At 39.4% G+C, this 13,809-nt stretch overlaps 1 protein-coding gene across 1 annotated transcript in view; it reads left to right on the forward strand.

The window, feature by feature from the left end:
* pcf11 (PCF11 cleavage and polyadenylation factor subunit) overlaps window positions 1-12,571 on the forward strand; it is a 45,717-nt gene extending 33,146 nt beyond the window's left edge. Inside the window, exons 12-16 of the mRNA XM_068033921.1 lie at window positions 3,538-3,721; window positions 5,756-5,911; window positions 9,546-9,638; window positions 11,347-11,382; window positions 11,690-12,571. Coding sequence (XP_067890022.1) covers window positions 3,538-3,721; window positions 5,756-5,911; window positions 9,546-9,638; window positions 11,347-11,382; window positions 11,690-11,899 — 679 coding nt within the window. The 3' untranslated portion in view covers window positions 11,900-12,571. The remainder of the gene's footprint in view (window positions 1-3,537; window positions 3,722-5,755; window positions 5,912-9,545; window positions 9,639-11,346; window positions 11,383-11,689) is intronic.
* Window positions 12,572-13,809: the final 1,238 nt, after the last annotated feature.

A 13,809-nucleotide genomic window follows, 5' to 3' on the forward strand; every position in this document is an offset into this window, starting at 1 on the left:
AAAAGACAAAAAATACTTGGTCCAAATACTTATTAATTCTTGAAAAAAGGGAAGATATGGAAGGAAGTCAGTTGTCGCTTTTGGTCTGGCATCCAGGTATACGGAGACGAGTCACTGGGATCTTTTCTAAAGCAGTTCTTTTCAGGCAGCGTTGAGAATTAATCTGACAGGTTTTTCCAGCTTCTCAGGAGAGATGCAGCAGCAGGGATTTTAGCTCTACCCCCACTTGGACTTTGCAGGGTTTCTTCACAGATAGTGAGAGCTGAGCTGGGTGTTTTTTTTCCTTGGCAAGTTAATCTCCAGCTGTCTTCAAAACAGTTCACACCCAAACAGAGTCAACCTCCATAAACCTTGACATGTGGCTTCTCTGTAAACATCATCCCCAGGTCACCAAGGTTTCAGTTGTTTATTGAGGTTAAAATCACATGATTTCCAGCACAGAGTTTATTTTCAAACAACATCTCCAGTGTCCTTTCAGTGAACTTGGTTTTTTAAAAAATCCATGGAATCTTTTCAGTTTTAACAAACGTCCTCAAAAAAAAATGGAAGCACTTTTGTAATGCAGCACGCTTCAACCAGATGTAGCATTGATTCCTTTAAATCAAAGATACTTTAAGTTTTATTCTTTCTCATTTGTTCACAGACTAGGTAATTGAAAGGGATGGGGGTGGAGCACTGGGGCATGCAAAATGCTTTGAGATTGGTGACAGTCAGTTAAGTGCTTTCTCCACCACCCCCCACTAAATCTGGAGCTTGTTCTGGAAACAGATCTTAGTTATTTGCAGTGGGTAGTATGTTAGTATATACGAGGAAAGTGTTTACCTTGTATACCTTTCATATCGTTTATTTCTTTGTAAATGGCTGGTTTCTTGTAAAAATGTAAATTTCTTTTGAATTTTTAACTTTTTCTGAATAGAGGGATGTGACTAGTGGTGTTCCACAGGGATCAGTGCTGGGACCTTTGCTGTTTGTAGTATATATAAATGATTTGGAGGAAAATGTAGCTGGTTTGATTAGTAAGTTTGCGGACGACACAAAGGTTGGTGGAGTTGCGGATAATGATGCGGATTGTCAGAGGATGCAGCAGGATATCGATCGGTTGGAGACTTGGGCGGAGAAATGGCAGATGGAGTTTAATCCGGACAAATGTGAGGTAATGCATTTTGGAAGGTCTAATGCAGGTGGGAGGTGTACAGTAAATGGCAGAAGCCTTCGGAGTATTGACAGGCAGAGAGATCTGGGCGTACAGGTCCACAGGTCACAAAGTGGCAACGCAGGTGGATAAGGTAGTCAAGAAGGCATACGGCATGCTTGCCTTCGGTCGGGGCATAGAGTATAAAAATTGGCAAGTTTATGTTGCAGCTGTACAGAACCTTCGGCCACATTTGGAATATTGCATGCAATTCTGGTCACCACACTACCAGAAGGATGTGGAGGCTTTGGAGAGGGTACAGAGGATGTTTACCAGGATGTTGCCTGGTCTGGAGGGCATTAACTATGAGGAGAGGTTGGAAAAACTCGGATTGTTTTCACTGGAACGACGGAGGTGGAGGGGCGACATGATAGAGGTTTACAAAGTTATGAGTGGCATGGACAGAGTGGATAGTCAGCTTTTTCCCAGGGTGGAAGAGTCAGTTACTAGGGGACATAGGTTTAAGGTGAGAGGGGCAAAGTTTAGAGGGGATGTGCGAGGCAAGTTTTTTACACAGAGAGTGGTGAGTGCCTGGAACTTGCTGCCAGGGGAGGTGGTGGAAGCAGGTACGATAGCGACGTTTAAGAGACATCTTGACAAATATATGAATAGGATGGGAATAGAGGGATATGGGCCCCGGAAGTGCAGAAGGTGTTAGTTTAGGCAGGCATCAAGATCGGCGCAGGCATGGAGGGCCGAATGGCCTGTTCCTGTGCTGTACTGTTCTTTGTTCGCAGCAACCAGTACTAACGTAATAGAATCGTACAGCACAGAAGGTGACCATTCAGCCTATTGTCCCTGTTCCGGCTCTAAAAGTGCTATCCAGATAGTCTCTCTTTCCCTGTAGTCCTGCTGAATTCTTTTTTCTTTTTAACAGCTTTGGTTGAAGCATACCTGTTTTTATATAAGTTAATTAGACGAAGCCTGCATTGTTCTGCTCAAATTCACTTTAATTGATGCCAGACCTGGTTTTAAGATCTACAGATTGATTATTGTGCTCAAAGGCCATGAAGTGTAGTTATCCATCGACATCACATTATTTTCATGAGTGCACAGCCTGTTTTGAGCTGAAACTTAAGAATTTTGAGTTTCATTAAAAGGAAATTCTTCAAAAATCAGTGACTTTATTTGATGCCCATGCAGAGAAACTTAAGAGTTCTGTGTGCACCCATGTCATAGAATGAGCACCAAATAGTACAAAAAAAACTAGTCAACTGTGTTCACTTGGAAGCTGAAGTGTTACATCAGTATGTTCACCTAGCTATTGGAAATTAACTGGAATAAACCAGGCTATTTCCTTTTGTGCTGTTGCCATGCCATGGGCCAACATGGAAAGTATTTTTCTCAATACTGTCTGGAAGATAACTTATTTGTATAATATAAGTGCTTCCATATCCTAATAATAGCTTCAACGGGTGCTTCAAAGCAGCTTCAGTAAGGCATGTCTGCATGTCTTCAGTATTCGGCATAGTTGATATATTTTAGTGGAAGAACTGAGCAAAGACAAGGATAAAAACAAGAAATGCTGGAACCACTCAGCAGGTCTGGCAGCATCTGTGAAAAGAGAAGCAGAGTTAACGTTTCGGGACAATGAGAGTTGTGTTTGACACCATATTGTGCTTCTGGAGAGCAATCTGTGTAATCTCCAACTTCTCGTCTACTGGAGAGACAGTCTCTGTAGGAAGCTGAGCAATACATTGGAGTGGCTCCTTTATGTTAGAAGAATTGTACACCCACAATGCCGACTGTATAGGAGCTGGGCTAGTTTACATTGAAGTTCAGCCAATGGAGGAAAACTTGCTTGTTTGCAGTTGGTTGCACTTCAGTAGTGTTAAAGTCTATAGCTTGGTTGAAACTTATTCATTAAATGTAATTCAACTCCATGAACAATAATCCTGAGGGTCTCCTTTAGACCTAGTGTAACCTGGAGAATCCTGGTCTCTTGTCCAAAATCAAATGGGAGATCAGTTTATACATTGGTATGTGAGGGTTAACTACATTCAAAGAGTTAGTAATGAAAGCCACCTACTTCACTCTTCTGACTTGGGAAGAGGCAGAACGTTATAAAGGATGTACCTTGTTATATTAAAAATTCTTGCTTCAGTCTAAGTAAAGAACAAAGCAAATGTGTCAGTGATTTGCTGAAAAGAGCTTGAGGATGAATTTGCCTGTGATTTGCTGAGAGGAGCTTGAGGATGTTGCAGTTTGCAGCCTATCAAAGAATCATGTTGAGCATTTTGTGGCTCCAACCACATTGGTGAAAGACCTTTTACCCATCTCAAAAATAGTGTTTGTTTTATGTTATTATTGAACATTACACTTACTGATTTCGCTTCCTAAAACAGGAGATATGATGGTGTTATCAGCCGACTATACACAGGTATTCAGTGCTACTCCTGTGGAATGAGGTTCACAGCATCGCAAACTGATGTTTATGCAGACCATTTAGACTGGCATTATCGTATGAACAGAATGGAAAAGGACATCACTAAGAAAGTGACTTACAGAAAGTGGTACTACAGTTTAACAGTAAGTTTGTTGCATGTACGAAACTTTTTCCGCACAAAATTGGCATTGTATGTAGGGTGTCAAGGGTATGTAGATTATTAAGGTCAAACATGGTTAGAGCGTGGAGGATAATTGGACCCAGGCAGTGAGAAGGCATATAAATTGAGAGAGTAAAATGGGGAAGAATGTGGATTAGGACAGAAAGTTATATTGCTCAGTGGATGATGGTGGGAAGCACTGCTGATGGGTTCTGGTGCCCATTTTGATGGAAAGGGGAAAATGAGTGCCAGAGTTGATTTAAATAGTGGGAGATTGCAGGGTCACATCTTTGATTTCAAAGATCTGTGTGGCAGGATGAAAGCAAGGGTTGGTTTTCTTATGACGGGATTGACGCAGTTGATTTGCTCAGATTACAATGCATGTTACATCAGATTGCCACCCAATTTTCCTTGAAAGCTGTTTTAGAGTGCCACCTGATTTTCATGAAGGCTAAGTCAATGGACCTGCAATTTTAATGGGCGTTGTTTCGAAGAGCTGTAAGTTTTGGTTTCTGTCATGAAGAGATCAGTTAAGTTTGTAGTCCTCCGTGTCTCTCCAGTGCTTTTTCAGTCGGTCCAGTCATTGGGTTCTACTACTGGACTAATCTCCAAATAATTTTCAATATTATGTCTTGTAACTGAAGAGCAAAACTTTCCATGGAAATATTTCTTTGTTCCATCTTTCAATTTTTTTCACAAAAACATCAAGGTATCAATAAAGGTGATTTCAGGTGAAATTTTAAGTGTTAGGAAACAGTGAGGCTCTATAACTGAGTAAGTAAAAGCAAAATACTGCAGATGTTGGAAATCTGAAATAAAGACAAAGTGCTGGAAAATCTCAGCAGGTCTGGCAGCATCTGTGGAGAGAGAAGCAGAGTTAACATTTCAGGTCAGTGACCCTTCTTAAGAACCCCACTTAAACAGGTCAGCCATGGCTGGGAATAAAAGTTTATATACTACCAGACATCGAAGGTGAGGAAGCACATTCCAGGACCTGCTAAGGATTATACAATCCACAAGGGCCAGGACTGGTTAGACCAGCTGGTCACATGACTACCTGGGTGTTCCAGGGTTTTCTTGAACTGGCCAGACTTGGAAGGCAGAAAGTCTGTTTGCTCCTGGACTGAGATCTCTCCAGTATGTTCCCATCTCTTTCTCACAATCCACTGAAGACACATGAACCCCAAGAGAGAAAAGTCTGCTGTAGTGAACAAGGTTTAAGAAGAATACTGGGCCCCAACGAAAAGCAAGATCTACCTACGATCAAGGACTCTACAGTGAGCTCGAAGAACCGTAACAACTCTTCATTTATTGCCTCAAACCTTTCCACTTTATATTTCTTCTGTTTTCTTTGTCTCTGTCTGCATCATATGTGTATCACGTATGCATGCTCGCGTGGGCGCGTTGTGTAGCTGTAAGCTTTAACAGAACTAGAGTTTAGGGTTAAGTTTAATAAATCTAAATTTTTCTTTAAACCTAAGAAAGCCTGTTTTTGCTGCTTTCTTTGCCTTGTATTTGGAAAGCGGTGAACAAGGATTCACCAAGGTGGAGCTAAAAAAAAACCAATGGTGTTATAAAAATTAAAACCTGTTACGGTAAGACCAGGTGAAGGCTGAGAGGGACCTCCAGACAGCTTTCTCACCTGGTCGAAACCAATGTGATCCTCAGGCACCAGTGAAATACTTAGACTATTGGGCCCACCGACCATTTTTACTAATTAAAATAATTGCATTTACAGCAGCATGGTTTTTTAAATACTCCAAGATCAGGTCATGTAGCTGGCATATTTTTCCTGCCCTGAATCCCTGCGTCTTGAAACTGAATATTGGTTAAAATTATTGGTGATGTGTTTGTGATAAAGTTGTTGAGAGAGGTTACCTTTAATTTATAAGATTGGCAGATATTTTATTCACAAACATTAAACAGTAAAGAATGGTTCTATTTGGTAAAACATGGCAGAAAAATAAAGGATTGAAATGTTTGGTCTTTGAAGCATTTTTTGTTTGCTTATCCACAGGACTGGATAGAATTTGAGGAAATTGCTGACTTGGAAGAGCGTGCAAAGAGTCAGTTCTTTGAGAAGGTCCATGAAGAAGTTGTACAGAGAACACAAGAAGCTGCAAAGGAAAAGGAATTCCAAAGTGTTCCTGCTGGGCCTGCTGGAGTGCATGAGGTATGTTTAAGTGCATCTGATCACATATGGCAAATTTTAGCTGATTCCCTGAAAATACTTAACTTTTCAATTTAATTCATATGAAAGTCACCAAATTCCATTCTTTTTGGTAAGGTCATTTTATTTACAAATATTGTTTTCTGCCAAGAGCATTTGATGTTTTCCAGATATGTATTATAGTCATCTCACTAAATGGCAGGAATATGACTTTAAGTACACAAGTTAATCTTGATTTTTTTTTTCTTGTCTAAGTTGCTCTCCATTCTGTTTTGGTAACTAACTTTAAGGAGAAGATATTTGGTATCTTCATGAAACGACTTCTGTACACCATATCTATCAGAATGGCCAGCCTTTTGGACCTGAGGCTTTTCTTCCAGGCCCAATACGTTTAAAGGGCTGTAGCTAAACCTTTCATTTTTTGTAAGTGCACAGTCAGTTACATGGTTAGTTTCAAGTTTCAATGAGTCTTAACTGTAGTTGAAACTGGCATTGTGTGCTCAATGAGAAGGCATTCAGGAATGTATTTGGTCATTGGGTTGCCTATTGAAATACTCGCACTATACTAAAAGTAGAGGAAAGTCGGATATGCCAAAGTTATGCCTGTTTTAAATATGTGCTGACTTCTGCCAGCACAAAGATATGCATGTAAATGACTGAATAACAAGTAAATATTGCTGTCCCAGAAATGCTGTGATTTATACAAGAATTGAACCTGACTTTAGCCTATAGAAAATAAAGTACAAATTCGGAAGTGGTTGAGGTCTCAGGCCGTGACTGCCCACAACCTTGTCTGCTGTAGTTAAATGCAATATTTCAATTCGAAAAATATTTTAACACTGTGCCACTAAGAATTTTGCAAACTGCCTTTCAGCAGTTTCAGACAGGAGTAACATTTTTCTTGCATCATTGTCATAAAACTTTACCATGGAGTTTGCTCTAGCTATGCATTTTTCCTTGAGATTAAATGAGAGAAGCAAGAGGAAATAAAATAAGGCCACACCAAAAGAACGAACAAATGACTAGGAGGTACCCTTCCATTGGAGTACATAGACCATGCTGTGCTGTCGAAAATGTATCTGGAGCGATTTGCTTAAGGATGCATAATTGCAAGTGGACCTCCAAGCATTTTCAAACATTAAACCAAGGAATAGTTATGCTTTGGAATACTGAACTTCATTACAGTTGTTTTATTGCATGTTTGTGTCTGTCTGTGTCTCGTCAAAACATTCACTTTGGACATATTGGCCTCTAACAAGGGCATGGTGTCACGACCTGATCATGCAGCGCTGCTGTGTTTTGAACTTTTGGATATTGGCAGTGAAAATGGATTCAGCTTGCGTGATTCCTGTTGTCTGTCTCTAGGATGGTCCTCCATGCCCTTTTGAATGTGTTGCTCATCCTGCATCCTTTTTAGAGCAAGATTCCAGAGAATTGATTCTGTAAGCTCTGATGCTGAAATTAACTTTCTACTGAACCTTTGCTTCCGACTATCACATATTCCAGTCTCACCTCAGTGCCTGGCAGAGTAGCAGATGGTACAGACAGACCTGCAGTGACCATTGCCCTCGTACATACGTTTAGAGTTTCCAGCCCTCCCATCTACTGGAATGGGTGATTGGTCTCCCTTGCAGGCAAAGAGAAACAAACCAGAGGGAGGGAGAGTTTCTGACAGGCTATGTTTTATTATGGGAATTGGACAGCTTTGGTGCTTCTCCCTGCAAATTGAACCGCTCATCCCTGAAGCTGGGCTTTCAGCAGTGGGCTATGGGAGTCGATGAATTAGATTGGGTTTCCTTTTATTTTAATAACTTGCTGTGCATGGTAAACAGTCATAGGGTTGTACAAAAAGTTCAGAAGTTACTTAGAGATGTTTCTGCTGAATCAGTGAAATTAGTGTTTTCGCATTGCAGTTGATGTAGAAACATCACAGGAATCATTTTAATTTAAGCATTACTTATCCTTAAATGTTATTTTTCTGTGATTTACAAGTTTTGTCTCCCTACAAAGTCAAATGATATTCTGGACTTGGTGATAGAGACAGCTATAGTAAATGCAACAATATTTGAAAATGGTGGGCAAATGCCTTGTGATCAAATGTCACACGATAAAGTCACCAGGAGTACCTCAAACTGGAGTTGCCCCTCAATAGATCAGGCCACATTTCTTCCCAGGATCTCTAAGGCTTCAACTTATGAATGATCTGTTGTCATGTGTTCAAATCTGCAGTCTGAGATTCCAGATGGTTGTGGGCCTCATCCTGCAAGATGAGGGGCGGCGCAGTGGTTAGCACCGCAGCCTCACAGCTCCAGCGACCCGGGTTCAATTCTGGGTACTGCCTGTGTGGAGTTTGCAAGTTCTCCCTGTGTCTGCGTGGGTTTCCTCCGGGTGCTGCGGTTTCCTCCCACATGCCAAAGACTTGCAGGTTGATAGGTAAATTGGCTATTATAAATTGCCCCTAGTATAGGTAGGTGGTAGGGAAATATAGGGACAGGTGGGGATGTGGTAGGAATATGGAATTTGTGTAGGATTAGTATAAATGGGTGGTTGATGGTCGGCACAGACTCGGTGGGCTGAAGGGCCTGTTTCAGTGCTGTATCTCTAAACTAAAACTAAACTAAAGACTGTATTGCAGGGAAGACTGGGCAGAGTCTTTTATTACAACTTTGACACATCAGGTTGTAAAAGGAACATAAAGCAAGAAAGGACAGGTTTAGTAAGTGAAGGATGTGCTGTGAGGGAAAATGCATTTATACTTGGGTAGCACAAGCTGGGGGAAGGGATCTGAGGTTTGGAGTACAGTCCTAGAACACAGTAATGAATGGAGGAGTGCCAACAATGTAGGGTTGGGGAACATGTTAAACTACTTCCAGCAAGCCAAGGAAGTGGCATGGACTGCCACAGTGTGTCACATGCCTGTAATCCCAAACATCATCCTGTTTGCAAAGTGCTCTTCTCTTTGATCTGGTTGCCATCTTTCTCAAGCAGGTTGATTTGCTTTTTCCAGTACTGCCATTGCCCCTTTAAGGAACAGCTTTTATCTTTTGCTGCACCAGGTCCTTGTTTTTGCTTCGCCTCCAGCTATTCCCTTCCTCCCCTGCTCCCACCCTAGTCTGCAACCATTCAGGTTTTTAGACTCCCCTGCCTAGTCAATTTTACCTTTGACCTGCATCTGAGGTTTTGCAGGCTAGATTTGGAGTAACCAAGCCAGGTACCCAAGCAAAGACAATTCTCAGATAATGCTGATGCTGCAATGAGCAATATCCTGGAGAGTGTTTGCTTTAGGAATTCTCTATACATAGATCTTTGATCACATTAAGGGATAGTGACCAAGTACAAATTATGCAAAACTGAGGGGCTGAAAGTACTTGGTGTAAGAATCAAATGTTGTTCAGAGATCTAAATGCAAGTTATCAATCCATCCCTTCAATGAGGAAGAAATTGTAGTCCCATTCCAGTACTTCTCGCCAATAATGAGAAAACCAAACATCAGAAGGATTAAGGAGTTTAACAATCCTAAATCTGAAGTGTGCTGCATGATATTTACAAGCAAAATGCCATATTAATTTAACTATAAAAAAAAAATGAATACTTGACACCTGAGGTGATCAAACACATTTGTATTCTTCTTTGGCAGGTCTGTGAAATATGTCAAGAGGCTTTTGAACAATATTGGGATGAAGATGAAGAAGAGTGGCATCTGAAAAATGCAGTTCGTGTGGATAATAGAGTAAGTACAGTAAGTCCAATTCATGTATAAAAATTAGCAATTGTGTGCAACTGTTGACACCATTTGCTATTTGAAATAATAGCTTGGCTGAGGTCACATTTTCAAAACTCATTGGTTAATCCAATGGATTATTGTCAATCATGGGCAACTGTAAAGAAAGAGGTAACATTTATGTTGCACTCTTTGCAACTTCCAAATGTTTCAGTGCTCATCATCGCCAATGAAATACTTGTGTGAGACATTTTAGCCAATATAAATGACCAGATAATCTCTGGTGGGAAACGACATCAATATATTGATCTGCAACATAAAATTTTTAAGACTATCCTTTTTTAATGTTAAATTGAAAAATTGTGTAATTCCAATAAAAATGTTAGTTTGATTCGCTTGCCACCCAAAGGCAACTGCTAAATGTCCTGTGAAACCTGTAACTGAAGGCCTTAGGCCAGAGCTTGCAGAGCAGAGCCTCTCACTGCTTTTTCTGCTCAAATTTCTTCGTGCCATATGTTGCTTAAAGTGCAAGCTGATAGCATGTTCACTAGATTGATTCCAGAGATGAGGGGTTTGTTTTATGAAGCAAGATTGAGCAGTTTAGGCCTTTACTCACTGGAGTTTAGAAGAATGAGAGGAGATCTAATTGAGGTATATAAGATGATTAAGGGGATTGACAAAGTAGAGTTAGAGAGGATGTTTCCTCTTGTGGGGCAATCTAGAACGAGAGGGCATAGTTTTAGGATAAGGGGTAGCAGATTTAAAACAGATGAGGAGAAATTACTTCTCTCAAAGGGTCGTGAATCTGTGGAATTCACTACCCCAGAGTGCGGTGGATGCCAGGACATTGGGTAAATTTAAGGAGGAGATAGACAGATTTTTAATTAGAAATGGGCTGAAGGGTTATGGAGAACGGGCAGGAAAGTGCACTTGAGGCCACGATGAGATCAACCATGATCGTATTGAATGGCAGAGCAGGTTCAAGGGGCTGAATTGCCTACTCCTGCTCCTAGTTCTTGTGTTCTTATATGTCCAGCGCAGCGGGGCTTCTGGGACTTCAGTGAACGATGGGACTAATAGTACCTCCTTATAAGATTTTAGGACTGAGGAAAAAAGAAATAATTGAAATATTAGAGTCAAAGCAAGTACAGAGGGTGGGGAAGAAAGATGGGTTGAGGGAGTGGGAAAGCGACAGGAAAAAGGCATTTTTTTTTATATTTAAAAAAAAAAATTGACCTTTTCACCATCTGAAAGAATGAGACTCCACAATTTAAGTTGTTTTATTTCTGAGCCAGAGAGGTTGATTGGCACTGCTTTAACAATTAGCAAGTTTAAAAGTTACTTGTGCGTTAATTATCAAACTTAACATTCTATGGTGTTTTTAATGATTAAAATGCAAATCCATCACGTTCTTCAAAAATAACAAGGAGGGTAAGGGGAGATGTCTTTGGGGGAAATAAATGACAGAGCGGTGTAAAACAGCCAGCAGATTCTGGAGTTTTGCAACTCCAGGTGTATCCCTTGATTGGGTGATTTGCACATAAAAGTGTCATTATCACGCCATTACTTTTCCAACAAGGTCCTGCTCGTCGATGTGAATTTCAAATTCTAAGCTGTGAGGTTCTAATGCTGCTCGTAACAGCACAGAAATCATCACTTAATAACTTTCATCTTTGAAATGTGAGCTGATACCTGTAACAATGCTTTTTCTTTTTAGACATATCATCCAGCATGTTATGAAGATTACAAAAATGTGAGTATGAGCATTAGTTCTGTTTGCCAAATGTAATTGAACACCAATATTTTTAAATATTCAAATACCAGAGTACAGTTTAGTTATGTCTTAGCAAAATAAGCTTGCATTTTGTGTGCTATTCTGCAAAAAAAAAAATCCTGCTGCAGTCTTGATGTACATTATTTACAGGTACAATATGTAATTAGTTCATAAGTATGTAAAATTCAGCTAAAAAGTGTTAATTTTTAGCATTGCTTTAGCAAATATTAGTCATGAATGTTTTTACATAGTAAATGTTATTTTTCATTGTCTTCCAATTTTTTAGGCTTCATTTACAGATACAACTCCATCTCCAAGTGAAGCTCCTATAGAAAATCCACTACATTCAGTTTTTAAACAGGAACAGTTGGATAGTAGTTGCAAGACTTCAGATACTGCTAACAGCTATAAAGATAATGAGAATGAAGGCAGCTGTGTGTTGGCAGATGATAAAACTGAAAAAGATACTGCAACTGCAAAAATGGAAACCGTCTAGGTCTTCCTTTCATGAAGAATAGTGACTTTTTTTTGCGTTCACCATTACAAACTTTAGTATTACAAGAAGGAACCGATACAAGATGAATGGTTGAATTTGATGTATCCTTTTTTATGAGGGTGACTGTCGTATGACAATGAAGTGATACTACCTCTTGAGGCAGGGATCTCAACAGAAGTTATATTGAATACATTTTGGTATTTGTATGTTCAACTGCATGTGCAGTTCAGGTGTGTATTGTGAGAGTGCTGCAAATGAGTGAATGCACTTGGGGAATGAAAATGTTACTTTTTTGTAAGAATGTAAATTCTAAAAAACAATAAAATATTTTTGAAATATGTTTTGTGTACAGTTGATGCAAAGTGTTTAAGTTAATTTTTTTAAATATTTATGGTGCAATGAAAATGAATACTTTGGTTTATTTCAAAAATAAAATTTATTAACTTCAGGATCTGAGCTATTGAGAAAATAGAAATAAAACTATTGATATTTACCTGACATAAAAGTTATTTTGTTTTTCATGTGGATTCCTGCATTATGACTTGTTTTTGATAAGTTAGTAAATCTTCGTACAGCTAAAAATCTATGCACCTGAAAATGAACAATGCAGTGTTGAAACATTAGAAGTTAACCTTGTATGTACTAAACTAAATAAACCATCTGCACACATGATTTTTCCGTCTTATTTCTAAAAATCTCAATTTGAGTTAACCTTCAAGTTAATATACATTTACAGTAACATGCTAACTGGCCAACTTATATTTGAATGTTCAATGTAATTTCATAGAAAATCTTAAGTAAACATTCCATCAGGCCACATCTTGAACAGCATTCTCACCACAGTGCATTTTAATTCTCACATTGACTAAATTTAATTATTTAGCATAGTAAAATGGCCTGCCTGAAACTTAACTAGTATGTTACATAGGAACCAGAGTAGGCCGTTAAACCCCTCGAGTCTACTCTGCCATTTCAGTAAGATTATGGATGATCTGTGTATCAACTCCATCCACCTGCCTTTGTTTCTACCTTTGGCTAGCAACAATCTATCAATTCTCAGGTCTAAAATTAGTAATTGAGCATCTACTGTTTTTTGTGGAGAGTTGCCACCCTTTGAATAAATATTTTGTAACTTCTCTCCTGAATGTCTGACTCTTTAAAGTACGTCCCCTTGTCCTAGACTCTCCCACCAGTGGAAAAAAATTCGATCTACCCTAACTGTTCCTTTCAAACTCGTGGGGGGAGCAAAATCTCCATCAAGTTACCTGTTTAACCTTCTACATTCCAGTGAATACAAGCCTGGTTTATGTAATCTCTCTTTTGAGTTGCACTCCTTACAAGGCCAGTAGATCCTTTCTATGGTGCACTGTATCCAGTACATAAGAATTAGGAGCAGGAGTAGGCAATATTCAACCCCTCGAGCCTGTTCCGCCATTCAATACGATCATTTCGGCATCAACACTTTCCTGCCCGTTCTCCGTAACCCTTCAACCCATTACTAATTAAAAATCTGTCAATTTACTCAATGTCCCGGCATCCACTGCACTCTGGGGCTGTGAATTCCACAGACTCATGACCCTTTGAGAGAAGTAATTTCAGATGTCGTCGAACCAGGCCTTTATATAACTGTTGCAAAACTTAATACCCCATTATATTCTTGCCCTCTAGGCATAAAAGCTACTATTCCATTAGCATTTTTGATTATACTTTTTACATGGCTAGTATATTTTTAGTGATATGTACATGGGCCACTAAATTTCTTTGGACTAACTGTTCCCTAGCTGTTCACCATTTGTAATTTTAAAACCTTGTCTATCCTTTGGTCCAAAATGCATATCCCCACACTTGCTACATCGAAAACCATCTATCTCCGTTTTGACCATTTACTTTATTAATATCTAAGTATACAG

The sequence above is a fragment of the Heterodontus francisci genome, chromosome 6 (genome assembly GCF_036365525.1).
Source record: "Heterodontus francisci isolate sHetFra1 chromosome 6, sHetFra1.hap1, whole genome shotgun sequence".
NCBI lineage: Eukaryota > Metazoa > Chordata > Chondrichthyes > Heterodontiformes > Heterodontidae > Heterodontus > Heterodontus francisci.